General features: G+C 42.5%; 1 protein-coding gene across 7 annotated transcripts in view; it reads left to right on the forward strand.

Annotated features, from left to right (window-relative positions):
* OGFRL1 (opioid growth factor receptor like 1) overlaps positions 1 to 19,041 on the forward strand; it is an 86,222-nt gene that overhangs the window by 59,607 nt on the left and 7,574 nt on the right. The window contains exons 1-6 of one of the 7 annotated variants that reach the window (XM_050314712.1): positions 1,441 to 1,465; positions 12,856 to 12,942; positions 13,491 to 13,572; positions 17,103 to 17,181; positions 17,272 to 17,338; positions 17,481 to 17,626. In XM_050314712.1, the coding sequence (XP_050170669.1) occupies positions 1,460 to 1,465; positions 12,856 to 12,942; positions 13,491 to 13,572; positions 17,103 to 17,181; positions 17,272 to 17,338; positions 17,481 to 17,626 (467 nt within the window). In that variant the 5' untranslated portion in view covers positions 1,441 to 1,459. Of the gene's footprint in view, positions 1 to 1,440; positions 1,466 to 3,299; positions 4,192 to 11,124; positions 11,440 to 12,855; positions 12,943 to 13,490; positions 13,573 to 17,102; positions 17,182 to 17,271; positions 17,339 to 17,480; positions 17,627 to 19,041 lie in introns of those variants that run through there. The other 6 variants (XM_050314708.1, XM_050314709.1, XM_050314707.1 and 3 more) reach the window with 6 other exon arrangements.

The raw sequence follows: 19,041 nt of genomic DNA on the forward strand, positions 1-19,041 counted from the left end.
CCTGGCAATAAAAGTGTCCATTTGTTTACAGGAAGGATAAAGGCTTTTGTAACTTCCCTGAAAGTATAAATTGCATGAGAAAGACCTTAAAGCTTGTGAAGGCACTCGTAGATAATGTCATGTGAAGCATTTCTTGTAATGATCACTGGGAGCAGCAGCTCCAAAGTGTAGTAGTCTGGCTGTGGCAGAATTAACTTAATTCATAGCAGCCCATATGGTGCTGTGTTTTGGATTTGTGGCTGCAGTAGGTATAGCCCTGAAGAAACTGTGGCTTACAGGTAAGGCCCTACTGGGAGCAGGTACAACTTTAAGGGATTGCACTTGGTGTATAAGGCAGCAAGGTCAGTAGTGCTGGAAATGGTCTTGGTGCTTTGTTTTGCAGTTCTTTTGCAGCCATGTTAACTGGTAGGTAATAACGTTAGTTTACTACAATTTTATAATTGGATGAAGTCCTGAAGCCCAATTTGTATTTTGAAAACAAAAGCCCAATTTGTATTTTGAATTTACCAGCCATATCAGACAGATAGAGGTAATCAGCTGGTATTTTACAACCTCAGTTAATTCACTGCCTCATGCCTTGTGCCAGACTTTCTTCTGCCTTTGATTAATGGATATTTCCTTTGGTAAAATACTGAATTTTTTAAAGCTACCCTACTATCCATTTGTTATTTGTTTCATTCACTTTTTAGCACACTAATTTAGCTATCTCATCTTTCTAAACTCCTCCAGTGGTTAATGGAGCATGGGACTCTTCCTCCTGGAAGACACATTAGCAGGTAGTGCAAAGCAGTGGCAGGTGTGAAGAGCAAAACAGTCAGTGCTGAGAACCTGACACAACACTATAAAAGTGATAGTGATTTTTTTTTCTTCAGAATAGTCCTAATCTAGTCCTATGGACTGAATACCCATTGCATCTGGAGTGTATTGGGCACACTACTGGATTCTGTCTTCCAGTTTATTTGTATATTTATTATATTTAAAAAAAAAAAAAGTTAATTTTCTCAGAGACTGTGTGACTATGAATGAATAATATAAGCCAAAGCCCAGTAGGTGGAAGGATTGGGAATGTGGCTTTAGAAGCTCTCTTCTGATCCAGGCTAAAACAGTAATATAGATGCAGCCTCAATGTCAGATTACAGTTGTGAATCTCTTGCTATGGCAGTCTTCCTCTTTCTTCGTTCCCCATTGAGCCAGTCTGTGGAGACTCATCAGCTATTTCATTTCAGAAAAGTTGGGTGCTGAGAGTTGTGCTGTGATTTCCACATGACACCACTGCAGTGTGGAGCTGCTCCCCTGGAGGACCAAGCTTTGCAAGAGTCCTTTAAAGCATCTGAGTTTGTCAGTCATTCATCAGATGGCCAAACAGAATAAGCTCAGCTCATGTAAATAAAATGTGTCTAGGTACTGGAGATGGATTGCTCCTTGGGTAACTTTAGATATCTTCAGTGTTGATGTCTACATGCAGGTAAGTCAGATGCTCTCCCTTTATAAAGTAGACAAAGAAAGAGGTACTTCATCGGACCTAGTTTAAATGTCTATTTTAGGATTAAATGATTCGTGACCTGAAGTTCCACTCTTTCCCTCCTGACTGTAAGGGCACTCTGAGCAACCATTTAGAGACACCCAAAGCTGCATGAGAAGCCTGTTTCTTCTTTCCATATCTGATCCAGACTTCAGAGATATACTTGAGGGTTGGTTTGGTTGGGGATTTTTTTTTTTGTCAGATTAAATCACTTGTCTTATTTTCTGTCATTTTGATACCCAGTGTGCTAATAATGACTACTTTCACATGTCTTATTCATGTCCTGATGTTTTTTGCCTGGCCCAAAATGTCTCACAAACATATCAACCATCACTGGTTTTGTCCCCATGGTCAGATCTTCAGTCCCATTTAATCTCAGAACTCCATGCAAAAATACTGATGGCTGGAACAAAGTTTAATTTATATCTTGGTGGATGGTTAACAGCACTGATATAGCCTGCAGCATATTAACATACTGAATTATCAAGCCCCTTAAAGGAATAATGAATGCTGCTTACACTGACTTCCTGCCAAAAACATTCCTTTGTAATGTAAATGAAAGAACACACCAAAGCAGTTAGATACATGTCCCACTGCTGTGTCTGCTCAAACCGACAGTGCTGAAAAGGGCTGCTCCTATTCTATCTTTTTAGCCCTAACACAATGTTTACATTACCGTAGGTGCTTAATTTTTCACTCTGGCACGCCCTCAGACCTGTCAAATATTTCCCTGCTTAAGGACGACTGTGAGTGGTGTTAGAGAGTGACAAATTGCATAGAAATGTAATACAGAAATGAATAGTTGTTTTCATCTGAAGCAGAACAGGGAGAAGATCATTGCATTCTAGAAACAGCAAGCACCTGCATGGAAGTGAATTGTTTGTGTCAGAGTTTCAGCCAGTTCCCCCCCCTCCAAAAAAAAATCCAGAGCACTCAATATTGTTACTCATGCAAGGCTAGCAATCTTTATTTTCTGTTTTCATTCTGATTCTTTTGAAGAATTCATTCAATGAGCATAAACATGCATCATGCATTTTTTCTCCTGTGTTCCATACAGTGTTAACATTATCTCCTGATCTTAACTTGTAGCCTCTAAACTACAAAGAAACACCACCACAAAGACCACAGGCCAGGAAATGCCATTGCTTTACTGGTATTAAGAAAAAACAATTGAGCTTTGTCCTTTTCAACATTAATATCAAGAAGAAAAAATGCCTCTTTTTAGCTATACATTTCTGTTTTAGGCTTAGAGTGGGGATTTTTTTTGGCTATGACAATGATGATGCAAATGTATTATTTAGTTGTTCTTAGCCTCTTGGTAAGGATCCTTCTGTCCCCTGAGCAAGATGCATTTACCTCCCAAGGAAACTTTTCCTGACTTCCCATCCCTAGTCTGGATTGGACCTTTTCTTTTGTGTCTGTCCTCAGGTCTGCCTCCTGAGTCTGGATTTGGCTGTACTCTTTTGCCTGTGTCCTAGCGTGTGTTTTGCTTTGTAATGACCTTTATTTGACAAAGTATCTTAACAGCTTTATCCACTGTTAGTTCTGAATTTATCTGTAATTATGGTGACAACGTGGGCTTTTTTTAGTTCTGCTTTTAGTATTTTTTAACAATGCTACTGATTAACGTGTAATTTGTAGATCCTTGTTCATCCCCTAATATTGGAATTTCCCAGCTTACTTAGGTGTGGTTTTTGTTTGGTTTTTTCTTTGTTTTGTTTTTGGTGGTTTTTTTTTAAATTGACTCCTCCCAAACACAGCTGCAAACCCCTGGTTATGATGTAATGAAGAAGTAAAAAGCACCCATTGTATTTTAGCACATTACCACCAATACTTTGACACATCCAAAAGGACAATGAGGTGCTTATTTACTCATCTCTTCATTCAGACAGAAGTGAGCCCGTTTGGATGCCACTGTTTTATTCAGCCTGGTCAAAAACAATGTGAAAGTATAGCAACTTCTTTCCTGAGCACATCAAAGGCTGCTTATTCCAGCTGCCAGGTGGCTTCACGCTGTAATAGGACATGTTACAAATTAAATGGGCTAATTCTGGAGTACTGCACGTGCTCACTGTGTTCAGATAACTTTGTCCATTGCATCAGATTCCTAAAGTGAACATTTGTTATCGTTATGTGTTACCACATAACTCAGATTCGCCATATCAGGAGAAGATCATCCCTATACCTTCTTAGCTCTCCCATGTCACAGAAGCAGAATTTCATCTCTTTAAACCTACCGTCTGGTAACTGGTGGCACCACAGAGATAAAGGAGAAGAAGCTTTTGCAGGCTCTACTAACATGTTTTCTTCAGAACAGAAGAACACGACAGCATTCTGATGCAGCTGTCCTGTGGTGATCTAAGGAAGTCTGTGATAGGGAATATTACAGGGACAAGAAGATAGATTTTAAAAAACCCACTCTTTTCATTCCAGAATGTGTGTGCACTGACTGCAGACAGAGTTTTCTCTGAATCTCATATTGTGTGAAGTATCATATGCTTCAGTCCCATCTCGAATCACAGACTGTATGCCATGTCTTATTCCTCATCACTCCAAAGCAGCGGGATTCTTCAGTTCTGCAGTCATCTCTCTCCACCCAGCCTGCCCATCCTGCAGTCACACAAAGATCGGCAGGCTTGGGGAAGGGTTGCTTGGAGGTGCCATCAAAGGTAGGGCTGATGCGGACCCGTGTTTTAAAGCTGTATGGAACAGTTTAACTAAGTGAACTAGCCCAAATAGTTGTAAAAATCACTGAGCCTGTGAAAAGTACATGAAAACCGGCATTGTTGGTAGTTACTGTTTCTTGTGTTTGTTTGCATGCTTTTGTATCTCAGTCTATGTGTGTTTGCCCTAATTGCAGCTAAAAACCCTGTGGAGCATCAGTGACCTAATTAAAAATGGCTTCCCTGATGAACAACTTCCTCAGTTTATGTATTTCTATAGGTTTTCTACAGATGACGCAGAAGGCATGATATGGAAAAGGATGAAAAGCAGGTGGTAGCAGAGCCACTGCCTGCAGTTGTCCCGCTTGTGTAATTTGGACTTGTGCCAACCTCTGGCTGGAACTAACTGCTGAGGAGTTTGTCAAAGACCAGTGATTTTAGGCACTTTCAAATTATCCTTGATGAAGCGTATGAAATCCACAATCATCCACCAAAAAGCAAACTACAGAACTGCACAAATGCATATCATTTAACATGGACTTTTTTCACTGATAGGGATCCTAAGACTCCCATGAATCACATCAGTCTTGACGTCAGTTAGATCTTTGAAATAGCTATGTTGCACCATCCCGACTACATAAATTCACACAGTCACATAAAAAGTCAGCTAACAACGAGCAGAGTCTTTGGTCTTGAAACAGTGGTTTATTGGCAATATCTTTTACAGGGACAGCATGAGCTCCTAGTCTAGTCAAACAGAAGTATTACTGCTTGTGTATGCTCCTTTTTCAGCTGACAGAGGGAGGCCAAACTAGTGACTGGTTGTGTGTTGGTACCACTTGGCTGCACCCGCAGGAGTTGCTCTGACTTTATGTCACCTTAAAGTGAGGCCTTTTAATGCAAGCAGAATAGAACAGGGTTCATTATTGCCTACTCATTATGGATGGGAAAGGGGCTCTGTACAATTTCTGCTGTGTTTAGGTGAGGATATAGAGCACAGCAAGTGACACACTGGGGTTGTGTGATGCTATGATCTCCTTCTACCCTTTCATACTTCTCTGCTAGTCATAGAGCCAAAGACTGACTATTCATTCAGAGACCAAGGAGAAGGCAATTTTCTTGTTCATCTCCATATCTTTTTGATCTTATACATAAGAAATTCAATAGGATGTGACAGGAAAGTTAAAGCCTTGACCCTTCCTAAAAAGATTTGAGCTCCTGGGTTCTACAAATCTGGCAACAGATACTCTGAAGCAAGGGTCCTCTCAGCCTCTCACTGGAAGTGTAATACATGGTATGCTAGGGAAAGGGATGCTCACCAACAGCTCATTTGGGTGCCCTCTCTGTTCCTATGGAAGCTGGGTATTCTATTCAAAATTTAGTAATTTCAGAAATCCTCAAGAGTGTGGGACTGGGTCATGTAATGTAATTTTTGCAGTTTAAAAGTCTGATGTCTAAACTTTAATTTGGCTAGACCTTGGCTTCCTTTATAATCAGTAGATACAAAAAACTCTCTAGTGATTTAGCTTATGTATTTAAAATGCCTGTTTTAGGATGATATGGATTATCCTTTGGAGGTACCTGTTTTTCCTCTATTGACTACACAGAGACTGCTGTGTGATTAGTTCAGGCTTAGGCATCTACATGTCAGATACCTCAGGACATATAAGTTCCCCAAATGAGAAGCCTGCTCAGGCTCCAGAAAGATGTCAGTCTTCTCTGTTTATTGTCTCAGAGAAGACAATCACAGAGTTTGGGGTAGGTTGGGCCTACTCTGAGTAACTTAGTCACGTCTTACATCTGGCACAGGTAGAAAGTGCTTGGTTTAGAAGTTCTGGAAGTTGAAGACAGGAGATCCTGTGTGCTGTTGGATCAGAAATGTCCATTTACATATCTATTGCTGAAAGCAGTCCATAGTATATCTTCCCAACTGGATATGGATGCTCAGGGAGATTAGGGGTAGGATGGAGTTTGTGAAAATACCTAAATGTAGTTGTTTACACAGGGATGTACGCCAAAAGCTAACTAGGGGTGAAATAGTCCATTAGATAAACATAGCTGTGGTCAATACAGTCCAGCAGGTTTCAAAGTGATGCAGCCAACCTAGCAGTCACATCCAGCCTTAGTTGGCCTATGCCTATATGTGATAAGCATAGACCTAGCAGGTGCATCATTCCCTTGGAGATGACCTAGAGCAGCCAGTACACCTTCATGTATCATCACCACAGGCCCTACTGAGCCAATGGAACACCAGTGTGCTTCTGCAGCAGAACACGGATACGCCGAGAGATCTCCCAGGGCACTTGAATGCCACATATGGGCTTCTGAATCACACTCTCAATTTGTCTTTCTAGGTTCCACTGCCAGAATTACTAGCCTGCCAGGTGCAGTCCAGGAACCGTTCAGCAAAACTAATGACATCACCTAACCCTGTGTGAATTTTTGGTAAATAAATGTCACTTCTTATCAGTGATGTCAGGCAGCTGACCTGCTGATGCACTGTAGACAAGCCCCACAACATGAAAGCTGATGGTGCCAACACAGGCAACTGGCTTTGGTCCATCACAAGGATGATGTAGGACCCTAGCTATAAATCAGGGATCGCTGCACAGCAGCTCATTTAGACCATGTTGCATCCTACAACTGGATCAATTTTCTCTCAAGAAACTGGCTGCACTCTTATGCTGTGTTTGAAAGGCCAGTCTGGGAGGAAATTGGGAGAATGTTAAGGCTTAAGGACTAGACTGAGACTACTTCTCTGACCACTTACACAGATAATCTTAAAGTAAAACACTCCTTTATTAATTTGTGCTGAGGTTACCTTGGCTGTGACCTTTTACAGACCTTTAGCGCAAGACACTCTAATAAACAGGGCTTTAGTTAAGGTGTTCAGGGCAGAAATCATAACCCAGCAAAAATTGGAAGAACTTCCACTGGCTTTAGTGAGCTTAATACACTGATCTGTCATGTCCAGCATGATTTATGTGAAGCCTTTTCTTCTCTGCAAATTAATTTCAGATTTCAACAGAAACAAATTCAGGCAAATATGCAACCTGACTTCTGAGTTTACAGTTAGTTAATCATTTCCAATGACATTCACTAGAGAGAAATTATGGAGAACTTTATAAATTAGATTCACCTTCTCCAGCTACTACATCAAGTTTGGCATTTAGTGATCTGGGGCATTACTGAACTAAAGAAGAGATTTAAAATTCACCATAGTCAAAAATAAGCCAGTGAGGTTACAAACCCCACTAAAATACCAGTCAGTTACAGCTATTGCATACAAAACATTTTCATGCCTGTTTGACTTTGGGCACTTGACTGAATGTATGTAAATAATACTGTAGCTCCCAGATATTTCTGTTGTATTGCTGCCTTTCTGCATTTCCTAAATGTACCTTTGTATGTTTAAGTATCCACTATGAATCGCTTTACATTATCTCAACTAAATTTCATTTTACCAACGTTTTTTATTTTACCCCCTCTGGCATTTATCAAAGTGGTTTTGTGTCTACTATATCCTCTAAGGATGCATAATCCCTACCAGCTTTATATCACCGTAATATTAGGTTGGTAAGTCTCTCCACAGTTGTTAATTGACCTCTCTGGTATCCTATTCAAAGCATCCTCCCAAGATAATGATAAAGTATTACAATTACCTCATTTTTAATTTTTAATAATTTTTTTTACAGTTATCACAAGATATACATGCAGCATTAGCTTTGAGAAAGCAGTGTGGTTTCCACTTTGAAGTCTTATAAAACAATGCCCTCATGAAAGGAAAAAAAGTGGTTTTGATTAATCCATGCTGTTTAAAATGTATATAAATGTATATAAATATATAATCAGAAGCTAAATGCTTATTTTTTAATAAGCATTATGAAAGCCTGTATTTGATGTACAGTGGTTTGCAGTCCCCTAGGTCTTCTGTTGTTCTTCACCTCTGGCCTGTGCTATGTGACAGTCAGACTATTTGACTGATCAGGTCATCTTGGCTTTTCACTACCTTTGCAAAAATGACTACCAGTTATGACTGTGAGATAACTGAATTAAGACACATTTTGTAGGAATCTGTTCAAGCTCTCAAATGGCACCCTAAGAAGCTATGTGCTAGAGCCTCTGCATGAATCCTGACTGCTTCTAGTTCACAACCAGAACCAGCAATAAGCTGCAACTGTGAAAGTAGACATAGTTCATGGGAAAAATGCACACACCTGACAAAGGGCAGACCTACCCCACCACAACCAAAGCTTAGTGTATTCTTATCCCAGAATGTCCAACCTGTGTCCTTCAGGGCAGCTGAGGACGTTGCAAGTAACTGAGGACAAAAATAGCAGATGACATTTTCAGGGGAGGAACTCTTTCATTCCTCATCCAGCTGCACAAGAATGCAGACAGGTCTCAATAGGCACAAAGCAGATGCCCCACAGATGTCTAACCAAAACTTCTTGCTTCATGTTGATCTTCATAAGAGCTGTTCAATCTTCCTTTCCTGAGCACAATTGGCCACTGCTCAATGATAAGCTAAAGGGTGAAAACCAATTGCATGAGAACTGATCCCAGCTAAAATTGAAATTATTTGTATGGGTGATTTTGACTGATGATGAATGATGGAGAGTGGCTTGATGAGCTCTTCCACCAATTTATTTGACTCCCAGTTCTTACACGTGCTCTGAGATCCATCTCATTTAAAAATCTACCTAAAGTTCTGTGATGTGATTTGGCTGGCAGCTTTGAGACTTGGCTGACAGCCTTGCTCTTCAGGTAAAACCAAGTTTTCTATAATAAGGTGCAGTTATTTCCACAAGAAATTGAGCTTTCTTTCATGAAGATCTTTAGTTTGTGGGATTAATTGCCGTGCAAACTGAATACCATCAAAAGCTTCACCTGATTTTTGATGCATGCTTTTGAGACTCCACTGTCCTAGTATAAATGCAATCAGTGTGAGGGAGCATTGACAAAAGCTGTAGCAGAGGAGAGGAATCAAAGCTGGACTGTACTGGTTGATGTTGGTCCACGGGAGTAGCTAGTCAGCAGGTAAAGGCAAATGTGTTCCAGACATCAGAGCTTCTTAAGTCAGTTCCTTCAAACTATGCCAACAGTGTGGGAAGAGATACTGCCAAAGCAGGAAACAAATCTGCCTTTCCTCCAAATAAGGTCAAAGAAGAGGGAACTCTCAAAAAACGTTGAGACATGAGTTTTATAAAAGACTGTTCCCCCAACTGCAGTTCTAGCATCCAGCCTTACTGCTTACCCTCTTACAACCTTTCTTGTGCTTTCTTGGTGGGGATTTTTTTATTCCCTATTAAAACAATGTACACTGGCAAAAACTAGGCTGGACCTCCCTGAATATCACATTTCAAAAAAGTTCCAGTAGACCTTGAACACCTACAGGGCTGGGGATGGGAGGGGTTTCTTGGCTTGGGTCACCAGCTTTGATCTTGGACTGAGTGGGAGTAGCTGGATTCTAAGGAGCACAACAGCTGGCATGATAGTGACTAAGGGGTGTTGGAAAGGCTGAATGGGCTTCATTAATCTCCATGAAGAGCAGAGGAGGAGAAGGGCAAGGCAGGTGATGGTGGGAGGTAGCAGAGGCATGGGCACTAGAGGCTGACTGAGCTATATGACAGGCTCACAGCTCAACCACACAGCTGTGTTTGCATCCAGGTGAGCTGCATCTCCAAATGTGTTTGCTGAAACAAGGCCTGACAAACCAGGGCATTCCCAGTAATTTCTTGTCCTCTGTGTCAGTGTGTGCAGCTCATATACTTCAATTGAATCTGAAGGATGGTTATGGATGAGAGTGACATGAGTGCATCTAAGCATGACAATGTGGCAACTTGAGTTAAAATGAACTTTCAGTTTAGAGAGAGTGGATGGGGAAACACAGATATATAGATGAAATCACCTCTACACTGATGATCCTAACATCCAGTTAAAATGCTGGTACCTGCACTCGAAGAGGATGCTAAAAAATTCAAGCAGCACCAGAAAAAAAGGCACAAAAATGCTGAGGGAATGTGGAAGGTAATTTATGATGAGAGGCTGAAGAAGCTCAACCTGTTTGGTTTACCAAGAAGAGGACTGAGATGACTTGATGATAATACACATCTTTAGGAGCAGTCACCACACGATGGTCTTTATGGAAAAGGCAGAAATTCCTGAGTGTGAATTAAAGCCTGACAAGCCTGGTTAGAAATGAAGAATACATTTTTAATCATGAGGGCAAGAGCAGGCACTGGAACAATGTGTTAAGCCTTCAGCTCATCAGGTCTTCAGGCAGTGTTTCTGTCCAAAAGGCGTGCACTAGCCACATACAAAATACACTGCCACTGCCCCTGACAAATCCGTCCTCAAACATCATGACAGTTTTATCCCCAAACTCTCAGGAGCACCTGAAGTTGGCTGGTTACCACAGTATTGCGCCCCCCCCACCCCCCCCATTCCTGCCCTCTGTGGCACATGTATATTGCTTGATGTCCACCTCACCGCAACCCTTCCCGTGCCCACTAGACAGCCGGTGCTCGCACACTGCAGGTAACACGACAGCTTCTGTCACCGAACAAGCACCTTCTGCCTGCCCCCACCACTGCTCTGGGACAGCCGCCGTCCCCACTCTTCTCGATGAACACCCGCACTCACTTGCTTTCCTCATAACCCTTCAGGGGACACCGCGAAGGGACCTCCCCGCGGGGCGCACCTCCCGGAGGGGCGACTCCCGCTCTCTCTGCGAGCGCCGGTGTCCCGGTGCCAGGCGGCGCTGGTGGCCCCGCCCGTCCCGCGGTGCCGGTGCTGCCCGGTGCTGCCCGGTGCCCGCCGCCACGGCTGGGCGCGCGTGTCTCCTGTGGAAATCCCGGCGCCTCCAGCTCCGCCCCGCGCGTGTCCGTGGGCAGGGGCCGGGCGGGGGAGCAGCCCCGGCCGCCGCCGCCCCGCCCCGCCATGCCGCAGCCGTAGGCAGCCCGCGGCCGCTCCCAGCCCTCGGCCTCCGCGGCCTCCGGGCCGATGGGCAGCCTGCTGAGTGGGGTCAGCTTCAAGGAGCCCACCACGGTGGAGGACTGCGACTCCACCTGGGAGACCGACTCGGAGCCTGAGGCGGCGGAGCCGCGGCGGCAGGAGGGGGTGTGCGCCGCCGCGGTAGGCGGGGAAGAGCCGGCCGAGCCGCCCGCCGCCGACTGCCGGCCCCGGGAGCCCCCGCCGGCCCCGCCGGAGGACGGGGAGCGGGCAGAGCCGGACGCCGCCGGCCCCGAGCAGGTACCGCCAGCGCCGGGCGCGCCCCCGCCCCGCCTGCCCGCGGGCCCGGCGGCCGGAGCGGGGACGGCGGGGCCGAGCGGAGCCGTGCCGAGCCCCGGCCGGGCAGCCCCGGTACCGAGCCCCGGGGCCGGAGAACGGGCGGGGCCGGGCCGGGCCGAACCGAGCCGAGCCCCCAGGCCGAGCAGCCCCGGTCCCCGCCGCCCTGCGGCACTGCCGGGCCCCGGGACCTGCCCATCGCACGGAGCGGCTGGGGATAACACAGCTGTGCATCTCCAGTAGGGATGCGCCTGTTTTTATCCACACCATCGTTATCGGGAAAAAATCGAGGCCTTGGAGTCGTTGTCACTCCTGCTGCCGCTGTTTTCCAGGGAAGGTTCTGCCTTTAAATTAAATGGAGTATGTAACTTGGTCTCTTAATCAAACGGGATGCAAATCTGAGTATTGGGTCGTATGTGGCAGTAGGTTTGTGACTTCTTGGAGGGTGTGAGGAATTTTCAGAGCAAGTTTCTGTTCTTTGAGGGGCTTTGGAAATGCCGACCCTAAAGAAATAAGGTGGTCCTTTGACAGTAATTTTATGCAACTTAGAATTCGATGCAGGGTGGACCAACTGGGTTGGGTTTTTTTAGCTTGCTAGATGTTTGTATTTGGTTCAGAAATATGCAAAGTTAAATAGTCATAGGCATCTTTCCCTTTCTGCTTGATACCTGGTGATACTACTGCCAAACAACTGTGTGTCAAGGGGTGTTGCTTGTTCAAGCAAGCTTGCTTTGCCTGCGATTAGGTCAAAGCTGGTTTTTCGAAAGGAAGAATGGGAACAGGTGTTTGTTTGGCATTAGGGTGCAATTGATAAGCCATGGAACAGGCAACAGTAAAGGCAAATGCCCAGTGCAGCCACAGGGAAATTCCCTTCTAAGGCTTGACTTTAACCCATTGCATGTGTACTGCAAAGAGTGGAATCAATTTTTTTGAGTGACTCCTCATTTCTTCCACAGGGTGCAATAATAGCAATTAAGTCGATGTACACATGACGAATAGTATGATTTCCTGTTCAAAATTACTAGTGTCTCTGCATTTTCATGTTCACTTATTTCATCTTGTACTAGCACTTGCTAGGTTACTTTGAAGTCTTGCATTTGGAAATGACAGTCAACCTGTTGATTTAAATCATATTCAACCTCATTGGAAGGATATTCATAGTCTTGCTTTTGTGCTTTGTATTAATTTTTTAACTTTAGGTTTAAAGTGTGTGTTGTTAAGTATGGAGCAGGGAGATTTTCAGTGTCTGACCAAACAGCAGGCACTTGCATTTGTTTACATTGCTGAAATCCATCATGAAAAGTAATTATTTTAATATTACACAAATTCACTATTTAGTGTGTTTGTGTATGATGGTTATCTGCTTTCTGACTGTTTCAGAGTGGTGATGGGACTGAGCTGACAGCCAAGCCAAAGAGAAGCTTCTACGCAGCAAGAGATTTATACAAGTACAGACACCAGTACCCAGTAAGAATATTTTAGGGGTTTAAATTGCTTTTTTAGTAGAAGACAGCATATAACCCAAGCACTCCTAAATGTTTATGTTGCCTAATAAATGTGAGAAATGGGAATCAAAAAGCTGATACAGAGGCCCAGTGTATGCCGGTGGGAGAGGAGCAAAACTGTGCAATGTCTTTTCATCCTGAGTATAAGTGCAAACACATAAGATGTGTAAGCATGGGAACAACGGTAGGAGCCCAGGAAAAGGCTTGTGCCTTGAATGTTAAAGAGGGTAGATTGTAGAAGTTTGGATGACTTATTGTTTGTCTTTCAAGTTCCTTGAGACTGAAGTGAAGGTGCTGCTATGCTTGCTGCTGCCTCAGTAGGAGAAGGTATCAGCCAGAAAGAACTTGCTGATCCTTAATCTCAGTCTTTAGGTGCATGAGTAAAACTCTGTGGTTACTAAAACTCTGAAATTTTACTGTCCTTAAATTATTCAAGGAGCACAGTATCGCTTTCTGGTTAGTCTTGATAGGTTTTTGTAGGCTGATAATGTCGTATTTCCTTTCTTTTAGCAGAATTTTAAAGATCTTCGATATCAAAATGACTTGTGCAATCTCCGGTTTTACAAAAACAAAATCCCATTTAAACCTGATGGTGAGTAGTCTGCAACAACAATGCTGATAGCAAAAGAACGCTCACTAATGATGGTAGCAAGCTGAAACAGTCGTGATAATTGTGGCACTGACAAATTCAAGGTGTATAGTAATATATTGTACAACGTGAAGCTCCCGTGTTGGAGTAGCACATTGATAACACAAGAGTGGGTTATGCTTAAAACAGAGTTAGCTTTCACTGTAGGGAGGTGGTGCTTTTCTTAGATGTTTTCAGCATGATGTAGTACAGGGCGTTGTTTATACCACTATTTTTACAGTAGTGGCACTACCTTTTATTAAACAAAGATAAAGCTGTTCCACTGTATTGCACAGACTGTTGCTACTTGAAAAGGAGTGGCAGGGACCTGGGTCTTATCCCTAGAGCTGTGTAAGGGGAAAAGAATGTGTTTTAATCTTGTGTGAGATTATGGCAATAACAATAATAAAGTCATTTCTTAATGTCTCTAGTTGTTCTGGTAGTGGAGTGGGAACCTGATACGCAGCATTCTGCACAAGCACAGGACAATCTGAAAGATGACAAACCCTGCTCTAGAGAGTTTGCAGTCAATGTATGAGAGATGAGGGTAGCAGACAGATGGGAAGCAGGAGGAGGCAATAAAGGAGTCTTGGTTAGTATGATAGAGAGGAGTCTCGGCTCATGAGAGTTTAGCCATTAGGAAAAAAGACGAATGCCAAAAATAAGCTTTTCCGAGTTTTAGAAGAATGATTAGCAGGTTACTTTGAAGGTGTTTGCAGAAAGATCCTCTCAGTGTGAGAGCAGCTTGGTAGGAAATAGTGAAGTGCATGCTGAAGTACAGAAGGAGTGAGATGTGTAGGCTGCCTCTGAGGCAGGATCCTGTCAGAAGCAGGATCAGTCTCATAGCAACAAATGGGTTCTGATAAGGTAGTAAGGGACAGGTCACAAAGGCTTTGGAAGTGAAGGTGTATAGTTTTTGTTTGAAGTTACAGAACAGGGCTTCACAATGGAAAAATGCCCAGCAGAAAAAAAGTGGCAGTATAAAAAAGATGCAGCCTAGAAACATGATCTTACCAGCAGCATTCAGGGTAGATGTAAGCATGGCAAGAAGGCACTTTTCAAGGTCAGGAAAAAGGATGTTGAGATGCACAGTGTCAGAATTCTGAAAGGAAGCAGGATGGAAAGGAATGTTATACGGCAGGATGTAAAGATGTGCATATAGGAAGGTTGAAGATGAGAGCTGTTTATAGACAAGATAGTCATAATATCCTCAGCAAGTAAGAAAATAAGTCAGATTGTGAAAGAAAGGTAAAACTTTTGCTTTAACCAGCTTGAGCTTTATCTTGATACCCATAGGCAGATGCTGTGTTTTTAGCTTGACTGGAAGAAGAGATAGGTCTGTGATTCGCCAATAAAGAAGTAACAGATTCAGAAGATACTACACAGACAACAGATACTCAAAGAAAGGGAAGGGCAGTGAGGTCTGTGTGAACCTGAGGATCATGTCGACCTGAAAGTAAAAGCCAGAAAAGGTTGTGGGGGAGGACCCATTTAAAGTGCATAATGAAGGAGAAAATCAGGAGGATTAGTTAAAAGAAGAGATAGTCATGAAACCTAGGGGAGGACTTCCCTCCTAAAATTTGTAAAGAATAACATTTATTTTAATATTTTAGAAAACCACAATTAGTAGTGTTAAAGGTAGCTTGAATGGAGGCTGAATCCTTGGTGGCTGTGAGCCCTGGTTATGTAGAAGTTTGTATTGGGAATGGGAAAGAGTAGCCACCACCTTGACTTCTTGACAGTCTGTGGATCTGTGAGAGTGTTCAAAGGGAGTCTTAGCTACCATGTAAGGGACTGAAATACTGGAGAATGTTGTTTAAAAAAAGACAGTTCTAGCCCAATACTAGATTCGAAGTTTAGTTTCATGGCCTACAGATTTAGCTTGTTCTGACTCAGAGCTGGTCTGTTTGTCTCTGCACTAGAATTGAGCAGCAAGTTTTCCAGTAGAATTGCAGAATGCTAAAGGGTTGAAAGGGACCTTAAGGATCATCTAGTCCCAGTTTTCCCTGGTATGGGCAAGGACGCCCCCCTCTAGACCAGGTTGCTCAAGGCCTTATCCAACCTGGTCTTGAACACTGCTAGGTTTGGGGCATCTACAGCCTCCCTGGGCAACCCCTTCCAATACCTCACCACCCTCGCAGTACAGAATTTCTTCCTAATATCTAACCTAAATTTCCCCTCTTTCGGTTTGAACCCTTTATTCCTTGTCCTATCACTACAGTTCCTGATGAAAAGTCTGTCTCCAGCTTCCCTGTAGACCTCCTTCAGGTACTGGAAGATTGTTATGAGGTCTCCATGCAGCCTTCTCTTCTCCAGGCTGAACAGACCCAACTTTCTCAGACTGTGTTTGCAGGGGAGGTGCTCCAGTCCTCTTATAAGCTTCATGGCCCTCCTCTGGATTTGCTCCAACAGTTCCATGTCCTTCTTATACTGCAGGCACCAGAACTATTTCAATGCTTGAAATATAAGTTGGATACAGTGTGGTGATGGTGGAAGGCCCTCATTCCAAGGCTTTTTCCAGTCTTGCTTGCACTGGAAACTCCATGTTCTTAGCAGCCCCTTTGACTGGCTGCTTTCTCGGTTTCTTGAAGTAAAATATCAAATGAGTTCTCCTTTGTCATTGAGACCCAATGTGAAATTTTCACTGCAGGGAAGAGACATCTCAAATGTATAGTAGGAGACTATCTGCGTGGGGCTGTAGGCTTTTCAGGCCACTTCTGTGCTATTTGACCTTGGGAGAGGCCGTGTGGCAGTGCTAAAACTGTTGTTGGTTTCAGAATAGAAACAGACTAAGACAGTGCTCATTCATGGAAAGATATTGTACAGGTTTGGGAACAAGGAGCATCCTGCTAAGTATTTTGTATATTTGTGCAGTACCTGGAAAAGTGCGCTGGCCCATGACTGCATTTCGTGAGCATGGTCTCTGTGTGATGATTGGCCACTGCTAATTGAGAAAGATTTCCCAATCATAATGTTATTTGCAGCTGGAGAGATTCCTGGTATGGGAGATTTCATAAGGAGTTGAGGCTTTGTTCTGTGAATGATAGATGGATGGATGGATGTACAGACAGATAGATAGATGGAGGGTTTTGTCAAGTAAAAGCAATGACGGGTGATTCACAATGCGGTATTTAATGGAAGTGGTTTATTAACTACTAGTCAATGTGATAAAGGATCTAGGACATGAGAACTTTTGGGGAAGTACATTTTACAAAGGTTATCGTCACATACTTCTGCTTGTTAGTAACTCAGTATAAGTCGGTTTTATTTATGTTGACATTTTAAAAATAAGTTATTTTTAAATTGTTTTAGTAACTAAATTAATTTTACATTAAAATGAATTTATTTATAGCTGTAACAGATCTTATTTCACATAGTATTTGAAAGAGAATTAAAGTATGTGTTCTATCGTTATGTGGACATGGCATGTACTTTTTGTAGCTGAGTTCTGGTTTTGATGGCTACCTAACAGTTTTCAAATTATTTTTATGCAGGAGTTTATATTGAAGAAGTCCTAAATAAATGGAAAGGAGACTATGAAAAACTGGAACATAACCACACTTACATACAGTGGTTGGTCACTTATTACCTATATCTGTTTCAAAGCATTACTTTGATTAAGTGTTCATATACAGAGCCATAATGTTCTTCTTCTTTTAACAGGCTTTTTCCACTGAGGGAACAAGGTCTGAACTTTTATGCTAAAGAATTAACTACATATGAAATTGAGGTAATACAAATTGAGCTGAATACAAACCATCACATTAATTTTGGTACCTAACTACTTTTTGTTATGTAGAGTTGTCTTACACAATGCAGAAGTACTTGCTTTAGTACCACTTAGAATTTTGGATGTATTCTTTGTCTATTAGGAATTCAAGAAAACAAAAGAAGCAATTAGAAGATTCCTTTTGGCTTACAAAATGATGTTGGAGTTTTTTGGAATAAAACTAATTGATAAAACTGGAAACGTAGCACGAGCTGCTAACTGGCAAGAAAGATTTCAGCATTTGAATGAGTAAGTAATGACACGCACTCCAGTTGCTAGAATTACCATAGAATCTCTTTAGCCTTTTGTTTTCTAGAGGAAGTGAAGATATTTTTTCCAAAGATAGCCAGAAAAAAAGAGAAAAATAGTCAATGCCTTATTTGGCCTGTATGTGTACATTCCTCCTTCACCTTTTTTTGTTTGTGCTGCTTACCCATTACCAGTTTAACTGACGTCACTGAATTCCCTTAAAATACAACTTGAGGCGATGCTGAAGGATATCCCAGCTACAAATTAATTTGTCCTGCTGCTGAATGCGTTCTCACCCAGTTCCAAAGTGCCTTTTCTCAGCTGGAAGAAAACAAGGGGCTTATCTTTGTTTTCACATTTCTTTTTGAGAAAGATCGAATTCTCCATAGCTGTATGAAAGTTAAATACCAAGATTTCCCTTCCTCCTCCAAACACAGAATACTGTGTATTTAATACTTTTTAACTGCAATGCTTATCTGGAAAGGTTTAGCCATGCTTTAAGTCAAACTTTGGCTCAATGTTCAGCAAATTGTATCTGTTGCTTTTCATTGGCATTTTGTGGAGCCTAAGTTTGTACTGAATTTTGTCCCATGTGGATTAATTGTATCAAAATCTCTTTTCAAAACTCTTGCTCGCTTCCCTGATACCTTGAACTTAGAGTTGCAGCTTGTTTTCTTGCAGTATTTTGTTCTCCTGATGAAATCTTGTAGGTGCAATTGCTGATGGATGATTCTGGGTGAATAATGGGAATAATTTGTTAATAATTTTACTTAAACATTGTATGAGCCAATATGGGTGTGGGCTCAGACTTAGGCCACAGATAAAACAGAGTTTCAGGAAGCCCAAATGTTACTCACTGCATGTTTTTAATCCTGTTCTTACCAGTGAGTAGCTACAGTTTTAAGTCAGGAATTGGGACTCTTTACCTAATTTTAGCCATATAGAATTTAAACTCAGATGTTTTACTGTTTACCAAAGTGTACTTTATGAGGGAAAGAGCTCTTCCCAAGCTCTTCCAGAATTCATTCATTTTGTCTTAGACACTTCCTATGACAGTGGGCCTTACTCTCTAGAGGTGCCTGTTTTTCCCCCAGCATGAACTGTATCAGAAGTGCAGGTAGCTAGTCTTGACTGGAGACCCAGCTTTTAAGTAGCTTGAGTGAAGTGCAATGAATCTTGTTCTGTAACTACACTATAAATACACTACAAACACTAAATTTTATAAAGTTGACTGGGTTTCCTCCTCAGAAAGAAAACAGCATAGAATCATTAAGGTTGGAAAAGACCTCCATTGAGTCCAACCTTTGACCAAACACCACTATATCAACTAAACCATAGCACTAAGTGCCACATCTACTAATTTTTTGAACACATCAAGGGATGGTGAGTCCACCACTTCCCTGGGCAGCCCACTC

This window comes from Myiozetetes cayanensis, unplaced genomic scaffold (assembly GCF_022539395.1).
Source record: "Myiozetetes cayanensis isolate MyiCay16 unplaced genomic scaffold, myiCay2020 scf2-11, whole genome shotgun sequence".
NCBI classification, from domain to species: Eukaryota; Metazoa; Chordata; class Aves; order Passeriformes; family Tyrannidae; genus Myiozetetes; species Myiozetetes cayanensis.